General features: G+C 38.5%; 2 protein-coding genes across 7 annotated transcripts; one reads left to right on the top strand and one right to left on the bottom strand.

Annotated features, from left to right (window-relative positions):
• Positions 1 to 259: 259 nt before the first annotated feature.
• LOC105276726 (cleft lip and palate transmembrane protein 1-like protein) lies at positions 260 to 3,773 on the bottom strand. The gene is made up of 8 exons (XM_011334588.3): positions 3,476 to 3,773; positions 3,135 to 3,249; positions 2,819 to 3,042; positions 2,457 to 2,742; positions 2,192 to 2,380; positions 1,536 to 1,744; positions 1,193 to 1,444; positions 260 to 505 (listed from the first exon to the last, which is right to left on the bottom strand). The coding sequence occupies exons 1-8, from the start codon at positions 3,733 to 3,735 to the stop codon at positions 415 to 417; spliced, it is 1,626 nt and encodes a 541-aa protein (XP_011332890.1). The 5' UTR covers positions 3,736 to 3,773; the 3' UTR covers positions 260 to 414.
• A 245-nt stretch (positions 3,774 to 4,018) lies between these two features.
• On the top strand, positions 4,019 to 26,299 carry LOC105276721 (nucleolar and coiled-body phosphoprotein 1). Of its 6 annotated transcripts, XM_026970718.1 has the most exons (11): positions 4,019 to 4,150; positions 4,531 to 4,591; positions 5,132 to 5,689; positions 12,631 to 12,746; positions 13,041 to 13,221; positions 15,592 to 15,919; positions 16,384 to 16,687; positions 17,379 to 17,669; positions 18,004 to 19,244; positions 19,631 to 20,299; positions 20,408 to 26,298. In XM_026970718.1, exons 4-11 carry the CDS (start codon positions 12,657 to 12,659, stop codon positions 20,565 to 20,567), a joined length of 3,264 nt encoding a protein of 1,087 aa, XP_026826519.1. In that variant the 5' UTR covers positions 4,019 to 4,150; positions 4,531 to 4,591; positions 5,132 to 5,689; positions 12,631 to 12,656; the 3' UTR covers positions 20,568 to 26,298. The 6 variants fall into 6 exon arrangements, with proteins under 6 accessions (XP_026826519.1, XP_026826523.1, XP_026826520.1 ...); XM_026970719.1 differs by lacking the exons at positions 4,019 to 4,150; positions 4,531 to 4,591; positions 5,132 to 5,689 and adding an exon at positions 5,883 to 6,192 and having other exon boundaries at positions 16,384 to 16,645; positions 20,408 to 26,299; XM_026970717.1 differs by lacking the exons at positions 4,019 to 4,150; positions 4,531 to 4,591; positions 5,132 to 5,689 and adding an exon at positions 5,883 to 6,192 and having other exon boundaries at positions 20,408 to 26,299.
• Positions 26,300 to 26,412: the final 113 nt, after the last annotated feature.

Raw genomic sequence — 26,412 nt, 5'->3', positions numbered from 1 at the left:
CTAAATGACTGCCCGAACAACCGTACCGTTATCTGACACGATTTTTCCTACCGCGTCTGATATTACCTGTTATATAATTTCCTTCTACAGATCCTTTGTTATGTTCGTTGTTGAACGTGTCATAGTCAAGTACAAGATAACACAGTGATTTTGACTTATCCGATTATGAGCCGCCTACACGATCTGACCGATTGTAAGAAAACTGAGAAACTAATATTTCCGGGTATTGATAAGGAAAGCTATAAAATATATATGTGTGTGTGTTTTTATAACAATTTTATATTAGTATTAAATATCTTCCACTCTAATCTTAATGATATAAATACAATCTGTCAACACATAACGCGCATCAACGTGACGATGGAAGTCTTAGGCCATGACGAAAGACAAATATAGAATGTAGAATGAGAATTGTTAATTTGCCTTCTTGCTAGCGCTGCCAAGGCCGACAGCCTCTTCGGTAATCGTATCCGTATCCGTGCGCGATTTATCCACTGGGTACAACCTGTGCGAGAATTATTGAAATGTTTTTTGTGTTTTATATTGTGTTCTATATAGACCAAAAACATTAGCTACTACTGCTGTAAAGATATAAAGACCGAATGAGGATCGTTCTGTACCATTTGGCGTTCTAAACGTTACTAAACGTACAAGTGCAGGTACAGCATTGTATAGCGCTTCCGACTAAGGAATGGTTTAGATCCTTCCAAGAATTTCAATGGTCAGGTCAACAAAGGAGAAAACCTCGAACGGTATCTAAGTTTTGTCCGATTTAACTCGGTCAAAAGATACATTGTAGAGAAAACTAAATATATAATATTTAGTTTTTGATGTAAACATAATAATAAATTGATATCAAAATTAAACAGAGACGTTTGAACAATCAAACGTGAATTCTTAAAATATTGGATCAACCATTCTCAAAATAAATTAAAAAACTGAATTTCAGTTGAAAAACATGTACAGTAATAACACGTATACCTGTTGATATCAAAAGCGTTCATTACGATCCTCATACAGACTTTATATATACATATGTATACATTATGTGTCTAATTTTTTAATTTACATTGATATATTCCCAATTTTAATACATAATGTACAATTGTATAATGTACATATGTTCAACACAACTATACATATATATAATGTTTATATTAAATACATATAAAGTTAATAACACACGACTTACCATCTTTGATACAAATAAATAAGAAAGACAGCGTCATCCCTAAAACACGCTATTCTATGAGCCGTCGGCATCGTTATAATGAAAGCGAACACATCGTCGATGAACGTGTTGAAAGCTTTGTACATAAATGCTCGCCACGGCATGTGCGCTACAGACTTCAGTTTATAATTGACGAACAGCTGTGGCAGCATAAAGAGAAATCCGAATGCATAAACACCGTTCACCAAGGAATTTATGCTCCAAGAGTACCAACTGCAATTCAAAACGACTCGTAATGTCTTGCATGTTTATCTAACGTTATACATATTTCAGAATGTCATTTCGGAAGCCTTCGGTCATTTACCTCTTATGTGGCTGATAAAGAAGTGAATAGATCGCCCCAGCGATTACCAGCGGATACAATAGGTAACTCAGATAACGCATGCTCTCGGCATCGAATTCTCTAGTTTTTATTTCCGCCGCATTGATATTATCAGTCTTAAACCGTATTCTTGGTAAGAAGCCGTTGACATTAGTCAGCTCGATTCTAGATATCTTCTTCAGTTTCCACAACTGTCGAAAAGAGCAAACATATTTAGAACATTACGTACACAACTAACTAGGAAGCCCATGGTCTCCCTCTGATGAGCTTAAAATATGTTATGTAGACCAAAATAAGAAACATGACACACAAACATATACGTCCTTTTTTTAATATTTAGCATGCCTTTAGCATCGAAGATTTGACACTATTTTATCATAATAATTTAACAATTTATACTCCTATTACTTTTTTCTCTTTTTTTTATGTTACTGTGCTATATTACTATTGTGTTGTATCATATGCAATTACCGATAATAAGTACATTTTAACTAAATTTAGTTTAGGAATTAACGGTTGGAATTAAAGGAGTTTTGGAGAAATTTAAAACTGAATAAATCAATCATGGAAAATTCAATCATGCATAATTGATGATCATGAGATCTCAAGGATCGATATTGATATGAATGTACACATACCTCAATAACGGTGCTAACACCGGTCGGAATAAGAACAAGTAAAGAAGAGCCTTCGTCACAGAGATAAAGAAAGATCACAGTCTGACTGAACGCACGCCACATCACCGTCCACTTGCTAAGGCCTATGAGATTGCTCTTTTTTCGCCAGAAGCTGACGTCGTTTTTAATAGCAAGAAAATCGAACAACAACTGCGGAGTGGAAAATCAATGTTGTATTTCTTAAAATTCGACACAATGTAAATAACGTTTATTATTATTCACTCACGTGTATTGCAGCGATGAAGAACGTACCGCCCAATAAATAGATATTGGTGTCTGCAAAGATGCCTTTTACCTCATCGATATCCTTATCGGAGAAACCAAGATTCTTCAGATTCTCCATGGCTGCTTGTACGTGCAGTACCAGTCGTAGTTTCCCTAAAGTCACGGGCGAGTATTCCACCGTGACATTCATTGTATTATTCTGCATGGTGATCCGTTGGAGATCCCGATGCCGGGTTTGCAAAAAATCACAGGCAACGATTGGTAGGAATGTTTGCTTGCCGATTATTCTGTAAATAGAACCATAAATAGAATATATCTGCAACGATACTTATATTGTACGGTTTTACGAAGATTTTTGTATACTTTATGTGATCCATGAGTTCGGCAGGCATGCTGTATGCAGGAAGCATAACATTATCTGTCATTATTGTAAAAGTCACACGACTTTTAATGTGCGACACTGGATGTACAACGTTCTCCTTGGGCTTCTTCACAGTGAAATCTTTTTCGCCCAATAACTTAAATGTCTCCGCTTCAGGTACTATGTATTGTGACATTTTAATAGTAGCATATGAAGTGAACATGTCCTGCAACCACATTAAATCCAAAGCAGACAAGAAAATTACAAAATTCTGGAAATAATCAGAAATATTTTGTAATATTCTATATTGTATATTACATTCAGCAAGCCGACGAATGACTTGTCTTGCTTCGTGGACATGGGAGTTATCAGTACATGTAAAAACAGTGTCCCATTCTGTTGAGTCCTGCGTGGAATATTTAACATTGTCGGACTGCAAAGAGACAAAACATTAAACCTCATAAGAATAAAACTTTTCGGACCACATTATAAATAATATCAACTTTATTCATAATTATTCAAATTCGTTTCCTGAAATTCATCCTGATAAAAAAAAGCGAAAGAAATCAATCGATCTTCGATAAAAATCAGACGATATTCACGAGATTACTCCACAAACGAGAAACTAGTTATCTACTCGTGACGTGCACGATGCTCACATGGGTTGCGGTCGGCTGTAATCAAAGTTCTGGGCCGAGTATACGAGATCGACATCTCTGCTGGCGGGATTTCTCCTGACGGAGCTGTAAATGTACAAGTCCAGTCGCGGCCGCTCGCTCAGATACGACCTGAGACACGGTTTGCCATCCTCGCAGACCGGTGACACGAACAACTGTGACAACGTGTATATCGAATACACGATGTACACCAGGAACACCTTGGAGAGGATAACGCTCAGCGAGGGCCACTGCATCTTCATCGAAAATGTTTGTCGAGGGAAAACCGCCCGTATCACAACGGATACACGTACATTATCGCAGTTTCGTGATTCTCGTGCTACGGGCTACGTGGCTAACGCGGGTTGTCGCCGATTACCCACGTCCAGCGGCGAGCGACCGAGCGCAGCGAAGTGACACGCAACGAACATCTACATGCGATCGACCGTGTTTCCCACACGATTGGTGTAGGTTACACGAACACGATTTGGCGCGCAATCACTGATAGTTAATTGGCTTGATCGGACAGGTTCAGTCTGACTGTCGTTTACGTATACCGCGTGCATGCGGGTTATACGGCCATTGATACACTTTCGGCCAATCGATAAGCAGTAACAAAAAAAAGTTAACCTCCAAGGGGATTGAAGACGAGCAATGTAGATAAACTTTTTATAAAAAGTGAGTGAAATTTCACGAGTAGTCTGGGAAGTAACACTTGAAAGTCGACATTATCAACCATTTTTTTTATCAATTAATTTATCTAAACATTTATGTATGGTATGCAATACATTAATAATTTTACAATTTATGAATATCGTTTGGTATCTCTCTTGTAAATAATAATCCTAATCAGAGGAAAGCCTGATGATGAACATTGGTGTGATTGATGCAATCTAATTTCAAAATCTCTTACGTCCATGAAATATGAAATTATGTAGATACAAATCTTCTAGGCAGATAACAGATTATAATAGTACCTAATTAATTTGCACGCCTAATAAAATAAAATGATTTTACCAACTGTTAAATACATTTCTAAAAAATTCTATGAATTTCAGAAATAGATGTCGTTAGCATCATAGATTAGTGATTCTATAGTAAGAATCGTCATCATGCAAGGTAGGTTGATTGGTAGGGCTGCGTCTTTCTTCATTTTATTATTTTAACAAAGTATTTTTAACAATATTTCAATAAAAAATTTATAATTTGTAGGCAATAAAGATTTATTTTCTATGCATTATTAAAAGAAATAATGAATTTATAAAACATTTTATTTTAATAGAATTTTATTATAATAAAATTGTTTTAATTTAAGTTTAGTCATATAAAGATATCAAATATTAAAACTTTAGGTAAATAAATAAATCATAAAATTCATTGACATTTGTACTAAAACATTTGTCGAATTATAGGAATTACACAAGGAATCTGTTATTGAAAAGTAAATAATAAACTTTGTATACCTATTTTATTTTTTACTTTCTCAAATTTATGCAGCAAATTAGGTCGACGGACGTAAGAAAGTTAATAAAAAATCGTTTGGCGTGAACCGCGCAGTTTCCCGAATTACGTATCCGATTGTCGTTAGTTGACATTAAACGCTCTCTCTTCTCTATTCTTGAACGCTAATAATACCTACATGCAGTCCAATTCTTCCAGATTTATCGGACTGTATGGAAAGATTAAGAGACTTCAAGAACACAAAACCCTATATAGATCATACCGTGGATATCTTGGACATTGCTAAATAAAGAATCGGTGCTGAATCAATCGAGGAACAAGTCGTTAAAAAATAAACGCTAAGCACACCCCTGAGACAACCGCGCGACGAGCGTGCGCGACGTGTCACGCGAGCATGAGTAGAACGTGGTCGTCGTTGGTGTGTGCCGCATCAGCCGATGCAGAGGGGCGAGAGCGTGCCTCCTGCGGACCACAGCTGGTGCGGACCGCGAGGTCAAGATGTAAGCCGTCAAGGCGCCGCGCAGAATGCCACGCTAGAGAAGAACTGTCAGGCTCAGGCCCCGAGAGGGAGAGAGAGAGAGGGAGAGAGTGAGTGTGTGCGTGTGTGTGCGAAAACGTAAGAGGGTGCAAAAGAGAGAGAGAGAACAAAGAGAAGCGGGCCTCACGCACGAAGGGGAGCATGCAGAAATGGAGTAGTCGGAAAAGGGGATCGATCGGCTGTCCGATAGCTGCGGCAATGGAGGACATGAGACTGGGGTAAGTACCGTGTCGTTTCCGGTCGAGTCGGGGTGCGTTACGTCGCGCGAAAAGACGCACGAGCGCGCTGTCGCTCGCAGGGAGAGAAAGTAGGGCGTCGGGGGTGGCTGCCGCGCGCGCGAGCAGCGGCAAGTCGCGGGGGTGGGTGGGTGGTTGACGCGAGCGGTGGGGGGTGTCCCGCTTTTTCGCGCCGCTTCGACCTCGCTCGCCGCTCCGGAGAACGAGGAAGGCTCGTGCCTTCGGAGGAGCGTCGCGAGGGTGAGGAGAGAGAACGCGGCGGTGGCGATGTCGATGCCTCGACCTCGACGGCGCGTGGTGCACGTCGATGAGTGCAGCGAGGGGTCGTCGACAAAGGAAGTGCGAGAACGGGGAGAGTGGGAAGTGCTGGTGCTGGTGGTAGTTAACGTGGTGGTTAACGTGGTGGTTAACAGTAGTGGCGTCGAGATCTCGGCACCTGTCCGTACCTCGATGAGCTTCCTCGAGGGACGGGGGATGGATCTCGAGTGAGTGATAACGAACGAACGAACGATCTGCGATTCGCGCGAGAGATGCCCGTCGTGAATCCGAAACGAGCCGCTTTTTCGAATTGCCATTATTCGGAGAAGCGACTCGCCGCGTCTCTCTCCTTGCCATTCTTTCGCTCTATTTACTGTAAACGATCACATGAGAATGATTGCGCGTGTTTAGGGCATATCGAAACCCCCTTCGATATCCCTGATAATCGGGTCAATTTTGAAATGCCGTTTCGATACGGAAGGCTCACCATCTTCGACAGCCGAGTTCTTGGTCGAGCCTTACGAATGGGAGCTTTCAAATTATTCACATGACGGAATTATTCATGCAGGCAGACGTAAAGCGAAAATGAATCCCACGAGACTAATGCACGCTCGATTCAGTGCTGCAATGATTCTTCTTTAGTTCGTTTTAACTTTTTATGCGACGACACGCCGAAATAGTAACAAGAAAGTATGTTATTTCGCTTCTAAAGAGTTCAATGAAGATGTTTAAACAAAAGTCACACACACGTGTACGCTATAAAAGCACAGAAAATAGAATTCTTTAATGCGTTAATATTTTACGCGTGTACAGACTACATTACTAGAAAAAGCGATTCCTACGCAAGATCGCAGAACGATTTGTTATAGCGTTATATATTTATTTTCCTCCATTAACGAAAACATCGATAAACCCTGTGAAATGTCGAATCGCCTCGTATAATCAGTCATCATTATGATACAAGTAATTGTATGTGTGTACACGTGTACATATAACGAACATAAATGGAGGATATTTTGTCTTTCTTACATTGGAGTTAGTATAATCGTGTTCTGTTTCATTTTTCGTATAAAGAAACGAGTTTTGTAATGATTGCAGTTTATTCAATCATCTTAACTTGCTTATAAAATTGGAAAATGAATTCGCTGAAATCAGATACGATGCTTTTATCATTGAACGATTCCGCGTGCCAAATTCGTCGAGCGATAAGTCGATCTCGTTATATTTTCGTGATATTTTTATTTTATTGACGTTACACGCGATGGGCAAATTTTATTCATCCAAATAACACAGAGTTAATTATAAATAATCAATCAGGCAGCAAAACGCTTTGTGACCGGTCAGAATGATTATTTTTAGCACTTTTAATAAATTTCATCGATGTTTTACTTGTTTTTGTAAAATAAGGATTGTAAACTCGATAAAACGCTTCATGTATGCTTTTATAATGTCCCGCATATCCGAAAATGATTTTTTAACACTGAAAGATGTGTGCTCCGCAACTTCCTGATACGTTTGATGCGAAGATGCATCAAATGGGTCTTTCTCGTAAGAGTTTCCAGGAAAATCTCGATGCGTAAACTCACATTCGCGCTTCGAAGGCGATACACTATAAATAGACGAGCCTTGTTAGCGGCTGCACAACGTGCAACCGTTACCAGATGCATCAGGTAACAACAGCTACACGTTGGTCGTGTTGTCAGCACTATTCAATCCGCGAATACATGCATACATACATGATGTTCCGGATCCGCTGGATACAAATATCACGGATTCTGCGATAAATTTAAAGCCAGTTTCAACTCGACAAATCTGATGCCACAATCCCCCGCAGGATTACAATTTGATCAGTTTTGTTCGCAATTCTATTAACACAGAAGCTTTGTCGTTATACACAGTGAAGAGAATTATTTTCCAAGTCAGCTTTATCAAACTAGATAATAAATATATTTCTAATTACTTTTGTAAAAAGAACTGTGGGAGGAGAAAAAGAAGTGAAAATATTCATTGAAAAAGAATGTGTGTTGCATATTCGTGGAGTGATTTAATCCTAATGACTACTGATGCGCGGGTCTATCGTGTTTTTTATCGCGAAATATCCTATTTTTATACCACGTTTTTTTCTATCGTATTTTTTTCTCTCCAATCTCGGAACTGCGAAGGCATTGTAGGGCCAGTTGGAAAAATTAAATAATAATAAACGTCGTACGTTTCTTGATAAAGTTATATTTCTTCAGCCTTGACGTTAATGTTTAACGCGATTTCCTTTGTATATCTAATTCTGATTTAATGGACGTTATATTAGCGCGTTCTACCTGAATCATGAAGGCGTCCAGACTAGTTCGGTCGAACGAAGGACCAGGCAGTGATAATTGCTGCCACTTACGCATATTAATACGGTAGTGCGGATCGCGTCGTCCACCTAGTCGAGTAGATTTTCGTGCTCGGTTTGGTTTGGGGACAGCTAGCTTGCGACGTGCACATGCAAACATTGACGAGGATCCGGGAGGAGATTCGCCGTGATCGATCTCTTCAACGGTAGACCGTGTTTATCGAGTTCTTCGGTCGACTGATTGGCTATTATCGATTCAAAGGGATTATCTTATAGTGTGCAGAGTCTGTTCGCCAAATTACAGTTTTTCGCTGATGAAATTTCGCCGATCGTGAAAGTAGCCTGAACACGTAGGTCAAAATTATTGTGCGATTTCGATTAATGAATATGTTATATAAAATGTGTCGATTCGATTCTACATTTTGTTTCTAGTTGGTTTATGTGATTCTTCTTCACCATGTTACGGGATGTAACGTTAATATTTTAGTTTTTGGAGTCAATGCATTTAAGCAATTTACCCCAGGGACTCAAGTCGTGCGCGTTTTGCGATTTAAGGATAATTTAAGTGGTCGGAAAAGGAATGTGAGAGTCGGAGATTCAATTACTAATTGGATAGTTAATTACTAAGATATTGGATTTATTCGAGTTGATTAATCGACAATGTTGAATGAATTTAGAGCGAGGGAGAAGTAAATATGAACCTCGAGTTGTGATCGCGTTGACGCCGTTTTGGAGATCTCGTTGCTGTACTTCTTTCTAACCGCGATATGAGTGAAGAGAGCCGGTGGAGAACCAGGAAGAGAAGAGAAGAAAAGAGAGCCAGGAACCTTGGTTGGTTCCTTTTATACCAAAATCGTGAGCAACAGAATTTTCCTTTAGCCAATGGGAGATCTCGAAAACGGCTGCAACAGGCATAGACAGAGAGGGGGGATCCCGCGCAAATCCCCGCTCTTGGCCTACAGAATCTTCGCGAAAGTTCTAACTATTCTTATACGTATATATACTTATGGTATTTTATATATGATTTTATCTTGTTTTTAAACAACGGGAATACAAATATTGGTATCATTAATCTGTGCGTTAACATTATGCAATAGACATATCGTTTTAAACCGAGCCTTGGAGAGTGACTATATCGATATATGAGAAAACAATTCAAGAGACATGGTCACGCTTCGCCTCCAGGACGCGCGACCTGCTTAATATTTACTTGTAATTAAAATGCTATAAAAATATATCTCGTGTGTAAGTCTAAGTAAGTGTAAGTTAGGCGCTATGTCGGGGAAGATGACTAAGCGTGCAACCTTGGTCCTTTGAGAGGTTGTTAGGAAAGGAATTTTGGGATGGATCATAAAAGAGAAAGTTTGTCTGAAGGCAGTGACATCGGCATATGACGGTTAAATGAAAAAAAGGAATCCGGAAGAAAAAGGAGACTCGTCGGGACGTAACAACCATCAAACTTTATACTACATACATTTATCGTTATTGCACGTGAGACTATTTGATACTTTTTGTTTGGCGGACAGATATTTTCAACTGACTATCGTAAATTATAAAGTAAGATGTCTCGTAAGCGGCGCGGAAGATCGAAGGAAAACTGCAGAATTTGTTTCAGATTCCTGGATATCCTAGTCTGCCCTTTTCAGTTAAAATGCGTAAACTTTGAGATAGATAAATCGCTATTGGGATTTAAAAAGTTCTTTCTCGTTTAAATCTCAGATTCGAGCGTCATTGGCAAAAAGAAGTGTGTTTGATAATGGCACAGCCCGTGTGATCAAAGCATTCTTATTATTCTTTTGGTGATAGCATCTTTGAAATATCTCGAATACACAATAACATGAAGCGTATTACACGAATAATTCCATTTTCGCGCATCCGCGATGTGATTTTCGTAAGTATTGACAAAACGAGCAAGAAGATATTATTACAACAATTAACGTGATCGTATTGAGCTTCCATGGCGGATGATCTCGATGTGGAAAAAGTTATTATTACGACGTAAGTCTTGTATCGCTAGTTTACAATTTAATCTCCTTGTTGACGCTATCTCATCTGGTGCTTATGCACGTGCCAAGAAGATGATGGGAATAATTGCATTCCTGACTGAGAAACGCAGTCTTTTCTTCTTGCGTTTTTCCTCCCTTGTGAGAAAGATCGTTTGCAGCTTAAATTTCTGACTTATTTATAATCTCATTCTAGACTTTTCGCTACCTACTTTATGTTCTGCCTTTTGCACAATTTCGCAGAGTAAGTTGTGAATAGAGTTTCAAAACGATTGCAAGGCACAATGAATACATATAGTGAACGGAAAGTTTGTTTCGTTTTTAAGGCAAAATTGAAAGATAACTTTTTTTATATTCAGACACAACTTTATTCATCAATGTATGCACTGTATTTATCGATAACCTTTTGCCATCTTTGAGGTAGTTCCACGATTCCATTTATATAGAAGTTGCCAATCTTCTGAGCGACAAACTGCTTGAGATAGTTTTTACAGATTTCCGAGGAATCGAAGTTTTTTCCATTGAGAGAATTTTAAAGAGATCGGAATAAATGATAATCTGAAGGAAAGGGGAACATAGTGACTGCAGTAAGACAACCCAAACTGCATAAATCTTTACTAGGTCGTCAAAGACACGTTCATTCGTTTACCGCGTTTCTTTTACAAATCTTTTTTTGAATTTGAATTACATTTCTTGCCTTTTTTTAAGTAAAAAAGCATAAGATCTGTCAAATTCTATCCGCTGGAAGCCATTTGAGTAAAGTTATATAGACACATCTATTTCTACCCAGAGCTGTCTGTTGTTAAAAACGGAACAAATTTTTCGTTCAATCATATACAGGGTGAGGCACCTAAAACAGGCCACCTGAATATCTCGGCTGTTATTGGTGATAGAAAAAAATGTGTCAGACCAAACTGGCATGGTTTCGAGGGACACATAATTTGTTCTAAATAGTTTTTTATTAGGTGGACGCGTAGAGGTCATATGAAGGTCAACTTCGTTTTTTTAAATGGTATGATATGTTTTTTTACGTACTATCTAGTAGAGCGTTTGAAGATGCGCACATCGACCTACGGGTCAAAATCATTCAAGGTCACTGAAGGCCAACTGCAAGGGAAAATAATTTACTTTATATTGCCTAGAGTTCTCTGCTATTAAAAATGCTGTAAACTCAGAAATTAAAAAGTTCTAGCCCTTAGAAATTTTTTCTTCTCAGAGGAGTTCTGAGTTGATGATATCATTATTTTTTATATTGCCTAGAGTTCTCTGCTATTGAAAATACCGTAAATTCAGAAATGAAAAAGTTCTAGCCGTTAGAAATTTTAGCCTTCAGTGACCTTGAATGATTTTGACCCGTAGATCAATGTGCGCATCTTCAAACGCTCTACTAGATGGTACGTAAAAAAACATATACCATTTAAAAAAACGAAGTTGACCTTCATATGACCTCTACGCGTCCACCTAATAAAAAATTATTTAGAACAAATTATGTGTCCCTCGAAATCATGCAAGTTTGGTCTGACACATTTCTTTCTATCACCAATAACAGCCGAGATATTCAGGTGGCCTGTTTTAGGTGCCTCACCCTGTATATATCATATGATAAAATCTTTCACCCTTTTAAATGTTTTAGCATTATATAATTGCGATTAATACTTGCAAAAACGAATTTGCAACACGCACTTAGATAGTTTTTTGAACAGATAACATCACGATTTTTATTATTTTTGTCTTGATGCAGTTTTGTTTTTGTTAATGTACAATCAACACGATTCTCAGATTTCATAAAGATAAATTCTCCCTTTTAATTTCTCAATCTAGAATAAGGGAATAATATCTTATCGCGTTTTTAATGTAAATAATTTTTAATAGCAAATAATAAATAAAAAATATGTAAAACAATAAATGTTTATTTTTTAGGATGAGAATATAAAGGAACATAAATGTACACTCGCACACAATGCAATATCGAAAATTTCAATTCGCAGCTGAAAATAATACAGCATACAAATGACTTTATTGTTTACTATAAGCACCGTTACAAGCAATTTCCCGAGCTTTATCAAGCGAGAAATCGCGGCACAAGGCAGCAATACACCTGTGGCGTTATTATATAATACTCGAGAACCGCCATGTAACAACACCAAGAACAAGTATAACAATCGACCCGCTGATATCACGTCACGTGCTTTTTTCCACGTGCTCTCGTGCAGCGGAATTGTGCTTGCGTTGAAGGTTTTATTAAAAGTTCCACACGAAAGCCACGAAAAGAGACGTCACAGCAAAACTCGGAAGAAAATGTTCGATTTCGATTTTTCACATTTTTCTAGCATCATCGTGGTCTGAGCACTTGAAGATGGCGTCAGGATTGCCGAGCGCCCATCACAGGAAGCTTGGACCAGCGCCGATAGCATCCTTCGAAGACCTGTCCGACGAAGTGGAAAACGTGAGTCCCACCCTGAGTCTCCTCTGAATCGTCCTTCCCGCAACTGGCTCATTTTCACTTTTTCTCTTTCTCTTAACTTTCTCACTATCTTTCTCTCTTACTCTCTCACTCTGAGATCCGTCCGATTTGGATCTCGATGTACATGTACGATATCGAGACCTTCTCGATCGCCCCGTGAGTCCCCGTGAGTCATCGCGAGAAGCCGGCCCGTGACCTGAGTCCGCCAAACAACCAACCAACCCCGTGTGACTGTGCTACGACCCGCGACAAACCAGGATACGAATTTGAATGCAGGGGGAATCGGCGGCGGCGGGGCGAATGCCGGGCATCGTCGAGGTCACTACACCGGCAACGCCTGGCAGTTCGCTCAAGACGCCCAGCACGCCGCGAATTGACATCAGCAGAGCGAGCAGCTCCTCGCATCATGAGGACAGTAATTCCAGAGACTCGTCACCCGATCGGGAGCTCCTCGCAGGTGATCAGTTTTTACAGATTACCGCGCGATCGTCCTTCTCATGCCTCGACTGTGCATTAGGCTTTCGAAATGTTTACGTAATCCAAGTGAAAAATTTAATAAATTTAAAAAATTAATAAATAAATTTGGCATCGAGGGTTTTTTAATTCTTGATGCGATTAGATCAAGTATCAAGAATTATGGTATTGCGAAAACGTTCAAAAAATATGCTTCGTTTCATTTATTTCTACCTTTGGTATTCTAATTTTAATATCTTTTAAATATGTTTTGCATTACTGTAATACCTAAGCAGTATGTGACGACGTATAATGTTATATGATAATAATTAGCAGCGCAGAAAATTTAAACGGCGTGGGAGAATGGATACGAAATTAAAGTTAATAGGATTAAAGAAGCTACAACTGAGTAAATGCTTTGAATAGAAAATATCCGAAAAATAGGGTAATCTGGGATTAATTCCGAGGTGTGGAATAAATAATTAACTAGTTGACGCACAGATGTATAAGGTAGATAATAAAACAACATGAGTTAATATAATAACATAGAATATCCGGTAAAGTTCTAGCCAACGCTCGTACGGAAGTAGCGTGGGTTGAATCAAAAAGTCCGTTTTTCGATCTTTGCAATAATAAAAGTTATTAATTGAGAGTGTTCTAGGCACGGCAGCAGCCATGTCTCGTAACAACGCGCAATATATTAGAAAATATTAGAGAAAGATACCGATATCCTTCTTGCGCGTTTACCCGCGTTGCTACGAGATACGAGTACTTGCTCTAAAGCACTCCGCTATTGCTTCGGCGCGCGAGATGCGCTTTAATTTGCTTAATCAATTACGTATAACGCATAATTTAGTTACTGACTTTTGCGGATAATTACTGATAACAGAGTAAACATTTCGGGCTTTAAGGGTTAATAATTCATTAATTATTATGAAAAGTTCAACCCACTCTGCCTCCATACAAACGTTGACTAGAATTTTACTGGACATCCTGTATACATAACCAGGCCAAGTTATTTCAGGACTGTGTTATAAAATATGTGGGCTGAACATTTTTTACAGGTAATCGAGTTACGAAATTGTTAAGTATCTAGGAGTAGCTTTCACAACTTTATACTTTATTGTTTTAATAAATATTATTTTTATGTGTCACACATATCGACAATTACAATTATCAATTTGAATACGAAAGAAACACTTTTATATAAAAGTTTAATACATAATTGCATTTTGATGAATAAATAGTGACACATAATTAATGAAACACACAATTAGCTAATTAGTAAAATTAAAAATACACTAAACGAGCTGAGTTGTATTAATATTATCTTTGCTCTAGCTTAATGTTTTAGTTCTACCGATCTCAATTGTAATGTTTGTTGGTACAATACGAAATAATATAGAATGATCAAATCTGTGATCACACCTGTACAAATAAGTTGGGAATAGCCTACCAATGTAAGAAGAGAGATTTGCGTGCAAGTCAACTGTGCATATTTCGAATAGCTTCTGGAAAAGTATTTCTCAGGTCAAGGTTCTGATCGATTCACCTAGACAGGTCTAAATGGTACCCGTGCTGATCGCCCACCTCGATTATTCAATGTTCCCTTGCACGACACACGCTACGTAAATTAACCCGTTAAAACCCAGAATTCTATAAAATCTTTCATTTTATTATGTTACCCTTATACAATACGATTTTCTTATTTATTTTATCGTTCTTACTGTTATGATTAAATTTAAATAGATAAATATTGATAATTAATAATAAAAGGTGAGCACTTTTATTTATGCTACCATTTGTAATTAAAGTCATCAATGATTTAATATCTTTGTAAAAAACTAATTTATTCCTAACAAATTGATAAAATTGAATTCATAAGAGAATGATAAAATCGAGTCTTGCGTGAAATAGATTTCTTTCTACTGGAATATTATTAAGTATTACCTGTTAGAATGTGCATTTAGTAGGAGTAACTTGTGCCTATAGATAGCATATCGTGCAATGTAGCAGTTAGCTTTAGATGGTTAGTCGAGATAGTCTTTAATTGTCCCTGGAGATCCATACCATCCATGCCATAGCATCGAGTGCCAATATAACTGAAGCATCGCACATATCGAAGATCTGTTTCAGTAGTTTAGCGGCACATTACGCTCGTGCAGAACACGTCAGAACGTGACAGATTTGTTTTGATGGTAGGACCGTTTTATACATATATAGAAATATAGAAAAGCCGGAAGTGCGCGACAAGAAAAGGAATTTTCTGCGTTCGGTTTAGCTCACGTAGGATTTAAGGAAGATTTAGAAGATATATCACTGTAAAGCGAAAAGAGTGAAAGAATCTAAAGACGGGAGTTCTATGGATTTATAGGTACGGATCCTCCGGCCGGTTGTAAGCTGACCTTGGGTTACAAGGAGGACGCTCAAGATCTCAGGTCTTCCACGGAGGAACTGGACCTGCAGGATCCCGTCCATGAACAGGATCTCAGACGAGAGTCAAAGAGACGGAAACGGAAGGATGCGGATGGATCTCAATCGGAGTACAGTGCCAGACAACTGGATCGCGAGCGTAAAGACAGCAACTGCTCGGAAATATGCCTGCTCAACATCAGCGGCAGGACGTCCAGATTGTCATCAGTTGGTAGTCAAGGTTCCGGCGTCTCCGGGAAACTCTCGGTTGTATCGGCAACTTCCTCCAGGTGAGGAATGTGGAACGTTAGAACAGAGTGTTGTCTAGCAAGATTTCGCTTTCCGCCATAAAGAGTCCGAATCGTGTCACCGAGTCGCTGAAAGTCCAAGCTAAGACTGCTGCTCGCTCTAAGATCCATCATCTTTCTGTCTGTGGCTTTGCATTTGAATTGAATGTCTTTTATTACACCGATCAAGTGCGTTATAGATTAATTGGGAAATAAAGTTGTTGCTTATCAAGTTGTTACTCTGTTGGAGTCTCATTCCCCGATCATGTACTCTTCGAATTCTCATATTAATAAAGATGGTCTTCGCTAAATAAAAGTCTTACGGCGTGCTATTTGAGAATGAAGGGCCCTCCCATTGCTTGTACATATGGTTTACATAATTTAAGTTCTGCAAGATAGCTTTAGATGGCACAACTTTAGCAATGACGAAAATCATGTCTTCATGTTTGATCTATGCGTTCTTTTAGATCACCGAGTCCGCACAAGTGTTTGCTGGAGACGTCATTTTGCGGAAGCAAACCAACGTTAGTTGACAATCTAATAGAACCGTCAAAACCGGAAACCGACGATCTCGAGAAAATACTTCTGAAACGGGAGGCTGATACTACCAAGGCGCTGATACCCGAGAGCATCAAGGTGCCAATGGTGGGCGGTAACTTGAAGCCGGATCCGCTGGACAAGCCTAGAAGACGTGGCCGCGAGGAGCGCATGGAGATTTTTAAACGAGAAGTAGAGATCACCAAACGATTCCTGGAGAAAGCCAACATACGGGTTGGTCTGGCTGCCCGTCAAATTCTTATCTTCTGCTTTCTGAATCGCCCAATATTCTATCGAGAACTATCAAGTCAATTTGCAAGTTAGATATTAGAATATCATTAAACGTTATTTTTTGGAATTCTAAGGTTTAGATTTTAGACATGAGTTTATTAAAATTGTATCAATATTATATACAATATAATATTTAATGAGGATTAAATATAAACTTATAATCGGTAAAGTATAAAAAACAGCATTTTTCCCTAAATCATTTAAATTTCTTTTATTCTAATCGGAAAAAGACTTAAACATCATTAAAATAACCCTTTTTTAAATTAAACTAATATTTGTACATAACGTGATTAATGAGTAAATATTTTACAGAGCTAAAAATCTGGCCCTGATAACTTTTGAACGGATAGAAATAGAGGATTGAAAAGGTATTTTTGAAAAGATATATATTATTCTCGTCTTTAAAAGCACTTTCAAATGAGCCTCTTCTCGATCCTTTATGCTATTTAAGATTTGTAAGCTATCCAGGTTTTGCCCCATGTGGATGCAAGGTGGAGTCTAGTCAAAAGATAGCTTTTATAATCTCATAAATAAAAGTCCCACAAAATTTCATCCTTCTATCTCTATCCGTTTAGAAATCATCAAGATGTATCTGAACTTTTGGTCTACTATGTATGTACGCTTTTTTTTACAGGTACCGATGATCAGAAAATCAAGTGAACATGGATCGACGTCGCAGCAACAGCATCAGGCAAAGATTCAGATCCAAGAAGTTCAAAAACCAGCAACGCTTGATTTCAATGATAAAAGGAAGAAAACACAGAACTTCAAGGAAATTGTACAGACGGCGTCTACTGTGAACACAAATAACCTGACCGGAAGTCCCAAATTACCAAGGCATCAGAAAGTACGTGATCTTGAAGGCTCGCGGACGCCTAGTCCATCGTCCGTTTCTAGAAAAAGCAGTTTCGCTTCATTATTCAAGGTAACATATTTTACTAATTTTATTAATTTAATGCGAAGCAAAAACTCGCTGTAGTCGAGTAAAGTTTTGCAAACAAGATACAAAATACATATAATTTTGAAGAAATTCTTCTTAACCATAAATCCACCATTTACTTTGATATATTTTTTATCTAAATATTTATTTCTCTTTAAGTGTCAACATCTTTTAAACTTAAACTTACTGAACTTAAAGTAAAACATATATGATAGAGAAATGGCAAATCTTTCACATTAATTTAATCCTTGATTTTCCCGGACTGCAAGATGTATATGTATGTCATACTTCACTGATTATTCTATTTGTGATTAAATAGGCTAGGACCGACGGTAGCGTATTGAGTCCAGAATCGCCGTCGCCCAGTACGAAGCCACGACGGAGCCTGACGTCCAAGCTGAGAGACACTACGGAGAGTCTGAGAAGTCGTTCGAAGTCGCGTGAGAGAGCTTCCGCTGATAAGGACTCGAGTTTGAAGAAGGATTCCAAGAACAAAGGTGTGTTCTCGTCTACGCTGAGCCTCTTCAAGAAACGCGAAAGGAAAAAGAGTTACGATGAGGCGATTGCGGCTTCGTGCGATCTCGATGCGCCCGGCAAGGGAGGAGACCATCCGTCTCTGGAAAGCATCGGTCACGTGGAATTTACATTCAACACGGAAAAAGAAAGGAGTCGTCAGGATGATTCTATTTTCATCAGCCTGCACGCTGACAACAGGAACTACGAGGAGGCTTTGCCATCGGAGAGCGTCTCAATACCATTGGAAACGCCGACTAAGTTGTTGGATGAATACGAATCTGAGGGGCCGTGCGCGAGTAGCATAATCACGGAGGTATCGATCGAACATCATCCAGCACCGTTGTCGGCTGCCAAGATCAGAACCGAGGCGCAGGTTGAGTTAACAACGACATCGTCCAGAAGCTCGTCTAGAGACAGTCAGCTCCCACAGAGTACATCTAAGGATTCGCAAATTTCGAAGAGTTCATCAAGAGACTCGAAGATCAGTGCGCAAGCTAATAAAATGATCGAAACGTTACCGACAAGGTCATCGACACCGCTTAAAACAGAAGTTAAATCGGACATTAAATCGACCGGTCTGCGTGCGTCGCCAAAGGAGTCCGTTGGCAAAAGGCCGGATATACCGAAACCGAAAAGGAAAGGCAAAGAAAGTCAATCCGAATCATTGGAGAAGATAGATGATGGTACAGCGGCGCAGCAGAAAAAAGTAAGCTCGAGAGAATCTCCGCGAGTCGCGCACGAAGCAAAGAAACCCGATCTCCTCGACGAGAAGATGGGCAAGTCGCAACAGGAAGGCCTGGTGAAAACACCCAGTGTGATATCCGATCTGGATCACAACAGTTCGGAATCCGAGAGGGATTCGGAGATTGAATTTGTCCGCAATAAGGTCGAGAAGCTGGCTGAGGAGTTACCGGATGAACGGAAGGGTCTCTTTTATGAGGAGAGTTTTGAGGAGGATCTTCCGTATGTACCGACGACTCTACCGTTAGAGAAGAGCGTCGCTGTACCTATCCTACCTGTTAAACAACGACTTCAGGAAGTAAGGTAATTCTAGACAAAAATATAAATATGAACTAGATAATTTAATAGAAATACTGCTGCATATTAATGAATTAATTCACTGTTATAGTATCATTGAACATAGATTTAAAAATCAAGTAAGAAAGATATTGAGCTCAAATGACTAGAATTAAAATCGAGCATAGAGCGTTTGCTCATTAAGAGCGACTGCTGTTCAAACAAAAAATCCCATTTATTTCTCTTGTTAGTTTCAGTGATCCAAGTGCGCTATGTTTATGTACAAAAATTAGTGTAAAACATAAATTAATATTATTCAGAATGTAAAATCTTAATTAATTTTCTCAAAATTCTTTTTGTAAAAGTAGAGTTATTAATCGTTTTTAATTAATTAATTAAATTTCTTTCACTAGAACAATTCCGATTGAGAGACCACGCTCGACGACACCGATAAATCCGACTTTGCTGGACGAATTCGTGATGCAGACGTCGTTAGACGAGCGCCGCGTAGAACGAATGAAGATATCTCTGCCGCGAGAGGACAGCTTCAAGGTAAAGAGTCCACGTCGGCAATACGCCGGAATGGCGAACACGTTCACGGAATTTGCGGGCAAGGTGCCACCAGACGGCGGCCGTAAGGGCGCTACCGGTCAAGGGAAGTCCCCCAGTCCACCTCCACTGCCACCTAGAGCACCAGCAGTAGCGGCAGCAGCAGCAACAGCAGCAGCGACGCGGCCGAGTAATTGGATCAACTTCGAGGAGATACCAGAGAAGCGGAAAGCACCGAAGCGGATACAGACGATACCGCGACCGGAGGACGAGATCGCGAAGGCGATAACCAGTTACAGCTATGTGCAACCAGAGGAGTGTAAGTGCGAGTGTCACGAGGAGTCGAGACGGGCGTCCATGCGGGAAGCAGCAACTGCTGCAACCGCAACTGTTGCTACCACCGCTGTCGCTACCACTAGCGCTAGCACCAGGACTTCTTCGTGCAGCAGCAACGGTGAGCGACCGTGCAACGGCGAAAATTGCACGGTGCCGACCACCGGCGGCAGTTCTGTCGACCGTGCCAGCATCGTCAGGTAAACCAGGCCGGGTTGCCGATCGCAAGAGCAAACCAACCAGTGTCCCGGCCGGGGCGATCCTCGAAGGCGCTAGTGACGAGTAGAAATCTGTTTCTATACTTTCAGTGACAGCTCGCTCGAGTGCTCGCTGAGCATCGACGACGGACAAAGCACACAGGCACTCCTCGGCAACTCGACGAAACCTTTCGCTATGGATCTCGACGTGCATTCCAACAGATCAAGTATCATATCGCAGGAGGAGAACGACGAGAATCAGCACCAATAATAATAATAATAATAATATTTGCATAGTGCACCCACGCCTTAGAAACTTCGAAATTCTTTTTTCTTTTTTTTTCCTGCGACGGAAGATACTTGGATTCTTTATCTCCCTCTGGCATGAATCGAGGGGCGATTCGATTCCAAAAGGACGAACAATTTGAATAAGTCGTAGAGTGCGTTGACTGCACATGTTGATAACATTACCGAAATCGGAATCGTCGAAGGCGCACTTGTTCTCGCCTTCGAGATCACTGCGAAATCAAATTTCGGGGTATTTCTGCGTCAGTGACTGCAATGTTAGCGATTATTCACTTACGCGAAACGCACTGATCGGACCATTCTCACATCGCATTGCACCGCATCGTGCTTTTGAATTTCATATTTTTGTTACGACATCGTTATATACATTTCATCGTATTCTCTTTTCATTTGTCATTATCCATATTTGTACCTCCAAACTGTCTTAAATCCATATTTCCGATAAAAATGAAGATTCCTGTTACACAACATTTTTCAAATATGGATTTAAAAGTGTTTGGAAAAAATAATTCGCGATTTGAGAAGTACGAATATCTTCGTCATCAATTTATCACGCGTGCACATGTTGACGCTTCCTTACGACCGAGGGAGACCCGGATGGTGGCTCGCTAAAACGTTTTTACCAGTTGCAGTTACGAAATGGTGCCAGTTCTCTTCGCCGAGAAAGAAACGCGCCACCGGGATGCCGGCGACACGTTCGAACGTTACTCGGATCTCGCCTTCTTCTCTGAACAAAAAGCAAACGCAAAACTATAATGAACATATTTTCAACTGTCGTGTATACCAACAAGAAGGCAAGATCTTGCGACGTTCAAACGTTCAAATGAACTTTCGAAGCTTCATATCATGTAGATAAGTGTAGATTTATAGATATGTATATTCCCGTGGTCACGTTGATCTCGTACTGAAGTTAAGAAGTTTATTCAATGTTGAGCTGGGCTTACACCCAGTACGATCATTTATTGATCGATTGTTTTTCAAACTTGTACGATAGTATTTACATAAACGATTGTACAATGATCGTAAAGTAATGCAGGATCCGCGCGAACGGTCCCGCCGAGACTATTCCTTGGACCAGAATGCAAACGCATTACGGCGTCGCGTAATCATTTAGATACCTTGTCGGGATGTTAAATCGAATCGCGTTCTCGATCGAATCGATCTGACGTTATTGTCGCGCACGTAAGCGACACATGTATTTAGATCCCCGACAATCGCACGTATAGAACGCTCCTAATATACGACGACTTCTCTACTCGCCATTCTCGCTTTCTCATCATCTTCTTCACTTTCAGAGCTGGCTTGGCGAGCCATCATTCGCGCTAATCTCAAAGGCAGCGATTCTTTGTCGTTCATCCATCACCAGGAATCGCCAGGGAGCCGAGACGGTATGCGCTTTCGCGCGTGTTCTGCAGGCCGAGGCCGCAGTACGAGAGATAGAGAGAGAATTCTATATTATCTACCTCCTGAAATGTACCAAAGATAATCGAGTGTCTGTGGAGGGATTCGCTTCATCCGCGCTCAGATAACGCGACAAGGGTTTGACCTCTTTCCTCGCGACAAGTCCAATTGTTCCGAAAAAGGTAAAACGGAAATAGCGTATGTAGTGTGAAGCATTTTAACATATAGAATCGATCGGGGTAATTGTAATGCTCGGGTAAACCTAATATATTATTTCCTAATTATAAATTTTTATCGTAAAGTAATTAACGTGTTCCATACTGCATTTATTTTACGTGACTTTATTTACGCTGAAGAATTGGTGAATTATGGCATAATTCACTAATGCATGATAAATGCACTATATACATGATAATTATATATTAATTAATAGTATTACGAAATATTTCATTATATAATATTTTTCTTGGAAGTAGAAACATTAAACAATTAAGTGATTTAAATAAAAAATTCTATTGTGAATCCATGCGACACAACATACATCGGAAGTAACTTTTTAATGAATGTTACGTGAAAAATTACCGAGAAATGATGATTAACGATTTTATATCGTTACTAAATTACATTATTAAGTAAAAAACTAAAAATATTAAATAACTGTTCTCCAATACTCACTGTTATATCAAAATTATAGTGTGATGAGGAATATATGTTATTTTGAGATTTCTTCATAATTTCCTTGTTCTTCATCCTAATATTCCTAATTTTAATTATAATAATTTAATTTTCTATAATAATTTAATTTATTCTTTCGTAGGAATTAATTTTCTCAAATTCGTAGAAAAATTTCTAGATTTTTTATAAATACAAACATTTAAATTATTTAAGATAAAAATTATTTATTTTCTTTACCTGGAATCAGACACGTGCGACTTGATGACCCGATGACCCGACGACTGAAACTGTCCAAATCAGATTAATTAAAGACCGATTAATTGACTTTATCGATAGAAACCGTTTGCGACTCATATTAACGTGGCTAATTGATCATCAACGAAGGAACGGTAACTAAATTTTATTCGGTGCCGGAAGTCTCATCACGTCTAATACATTTAGCACATGCAGCAAGAGCAAACTTAAAAGGGGTCAAACCTATATCTACGTTTCGCGTTTACGAGCAAAATCACAATTTGGTCCGCGCAATTGAATTGTTTTCCTTTTCTCATTCCTTGTACATCTCACGCTCATAGCAATATCATCAATTACTTGGATATTTAACGGACATCGGTTTTGCTCAATGATTACGTTCTCTCGCGATGTCAGTTTTCTCCAGCTATACTTCTTATGCGATATGAAAAAAGTTGTGCGTTCAAAGTAGAATATTTTCTTGCAACTGAAATGTTTTTCCATCTGTGCATCTGTCATGCCGAGCGATTTGGAAGAAAATTATCAAAAATTGTATCTTGCACAAAATAACTATAATGAATCGTTAACTGGAATATATAACAGAAATTTATCTTCTCTTTCCACCGAACAGTTTATATCAATTACATAATATGAAAGTAACACGTAATGTAACGAATGTTATTCGATATTTATATCGTGATTACATATTTTGGTTACATTTGATTACAATAATTATGTTTTAGAACTATTATAATATAGATGACTTGTAATATTCTTATTATATTACCTGTTACATTCCAATTTATTGCGACAATATAATACTTGCGTAACTGTGTTTGCTGGGTTGGAGTAACATGATTTACTCTCTTTACTAAATTTTCAAGAAGATCTCATATTCTTCTACTTCAAGAGATAAAAAAAATCAGATATGAATTTATTAACTGATACTTTGTTCCTATGTTGTTATCTGGATGAAATTATTCGCTTGACATAGCAGAGAAACTCCCTCATTACATTATACTGGATTGCATACTGGAATTGAGTCGAGCCGCCGTTTTGTATCACAGATTCTGCTTCCATCGTTATCCCCCTCCGATCCACACTCTTTCCAATTCCCACCAGGACATGAAGTAGCTAAGCTGAGAAATTAATGAACTAATTAATAGACCTGTAAGCGATTAACTACCCTCCGCGGATCAATCGGGCTTGTCCGTCTCGTTCCTTTTTCTTCTTGTTCTTCTTCTTTCGATGGAAGAAAGACGGGACGGGCAACTCACGTAGTAGCGATTTCGCGGAAACATCAACGCAATTTGCCTGTAGCTAAACGTTTCATGCAAGATAATTTCCTTTCTTTTAGATTTTGATGTGTGTTTAGCTAAACGAATTTTCAGAGTATATTATATATGAATATATAAATATATATATACACATATATATCTACATATATATATAAATAAAGCAGGGATCGGAATTCGCGTAATTTTCATAAGTTCAATTCTCAACGTTGTAAACACGGGAAAGTGAAATCGGAAATTAATCGGGGCGATTGTGATATCCATTTGTGACACCTAGAATTAATAAATTACTGGTGTCAGTGACTGAAACATTTTTCCAGCGACTAAAGGCGATGGTAATCATAAAGTTGAAAGTTGAGCAACAGAACAATTCATTCAATTATTGTCGTAAAGACATTGAAATGTTGCGATCACCGATTTTATCTTTCATAAACACTCTTCAATGTCTCATTTATTCACAATTACCTCGATTAATATTACCTTGTACCAATTGTCCATACGAACGTTTTCATTTGGTAAATAATGGGCTAGAGATCATTTTCATATTTTAATGATGAATTTGAACTTTATCGAAATTATATTGGTTTCGATCTTTGCAGAAAAAGGCGTCCTGCGCAGTAGTCGATCGACTGCGATTTACGTATGACGAAACGAATATAATAAATTCGCGATCGAAGGCGAATCGCGTTCCGTGAAAGGTCGATGTATTTTTGCGCTGGCGAACCATCAATTGTACAATTTTTTTATAATTCTCTGTATCATTTATAATATCATGTCACATCAATCAGCAATTATATATTGTTAAATTTGTAAGTTTCGTTCATACACTATAAGAGATTAAGCAAAAGACGTGTTGTATCACGCTTCAATGACCAAAAATGGGAAAGCTAATTGAATGCTGAGATATTATAAACAAATTGATTATAAAAATTCCAAAATTATTCCTTGATTTTAACTATTACATATTCAGTAAATATTTCCTTATGTTCTCTTGTTAGTTTTTTTTTTTATTTTTAAACCAAAAACATTTGTTATGTCGATTTATTAGCACACGTAAAACTCCGCCCGACTTTTAGAAGCGCGAATCACTTTCGGTTTGAACGAAACTGTGCCCTTTTTCGCCTAGAAAATAAGTCTCAAACTTACAGTTGTCCGCAAGATTTCTGTCGAAGCGCAATCTTATCGACGATCTATTGAAAAAGAAAAGAAAATAGAATTTAAGAAAAAACAGATTTCATATATCCAATTCACTTCGTCTTCACAAGGATAGTGCATTTCGGATATCGCCGTCAATTTCCTTCTTGGTTTGCGTTGAAATTAATCGAGGAGGAGAATCACATGGCCATTCTCCGACATTTATGACGAAGTTTTTAGATACGTGATATCTTTTTTAATCTTTTCTAGGCGAACATTTAAAACAAGAGACTGGAACAATGACAGGTAACCTGCTTTCTCGTTTCTTTGCATCTCCAACTTTTGCAACTACATTAAACGCGCAAGAATGTGAATAACAAAACCGAAACATTGATGACTGAAATATGTCCTTTGTAGAAAATATGAAACGGACTCACAGATATTAGTTTGTTCTCATTTTGTACTTCACAAATAATTGAAAAATTATAGAATACATTAAAACGAAATGAGCCTAAAGGAAGAATTTTGTGCAGACTGCAGGTTGCTCGTTGTTATTTCAAGACATAAATTTTGTCTAAACTGTCAGCTAAATACTCGAAAAGGTCGATTATTCTGGTCGTTCGACATGAAAATCCGAGAAGTTACTCGGACCGGCAAGTGAGAAAGAACGCCCATTTCCCTAGCAATACATGATCGTTCGTCATTATTTTTCATGCAATGTAAGACTATGAGAAAAATGGAATAAAAATAAATATTTAAATGTTTCTAATGTTATGTATGAATAAGATTATATAAAATATAAGAAAAGAGAATGCATTTCTGAATGCTGATGAATAAATATGATTGAATGACAATGACGACAACGACGACGACGATAACAGTAACGATAATGATACGATCGACGATCTCATGTTCAGACAAAAAGAAGAGAAGAAATAAAGTAAAATCTATGTATTCTCACGAATAGTTGAATTATTTTAAATTATATTAATTTGCTAACCTTATTTTTGTCTTCATTATTTATTAATAATATTAAATATGTTTGTGTGTATGTGTGTGTTAATTGCTGAATAT

This window comes from Ooceraea biroi, chromosome 6 (genome assembly GCF_003672135.1).
Source record: "Ooceraea biroi isolate clonal line C1 chromosome 6, Obir_v5.4, whole genome shotgun sequence".
In the NCBI taxonomy this organism is placed as follows: Eukaryota; Metazoa; Arthropoda; class Insecta; order Hymenoptera; family Formicidae; genus Ooceraea; species Ooceraea biroi.
Note: the sequence above shows the minus strand (reverse complement) of the source record. Positions and strands in the feature narration are given on the sequence as shown.

Bases quoted from the DNA above. Each gene is read 5' to 3' on its own strand.
- LOC105276721 (XM_026970717.1), top strand. From the start codon at position 12,657: ATGGCGTCAGGATTGCCGAGCGCCCATCACAGGAAGCTTGGACCAGCG. The intron at 12,747-13,040 runs GTGAGTCCCACC...ATTTGAATGCAG, and splicing joins TGTCCGACGAAGTGGAAAAC to GGGGAATCGGCGGCGGCGGG. The intron at 15,920-16,383 runs GTGAGGAATGTG...GCGTTCTTTTAG, and splicing joins GTATCGGCAACTTCCTCCAG to ATCACCGAGTCCGCACAAGT.
- LOC105276726 (XM_011334588.3), bottom strand. From the start codon at position 3,735: ATGAAGATGCAGTGGCCCTCGCTGAGCGTTATCCTCTCCAAGGTGTTC. The intron at 3,043-3,134 runs GTAATATACAAT...ATGTGGTTGCAG, and splicing joins CATTCGTCGGCTTGCTGAAT to GACATGTTCACTTCATATGC. The intron at 506-1,192 runs GTAAGTCGTGTG...ATTCTCGCACAG, and splicing joins ATTTATTTGTATCAAAGATG to GTTGTACCCAGTGGATAAAT.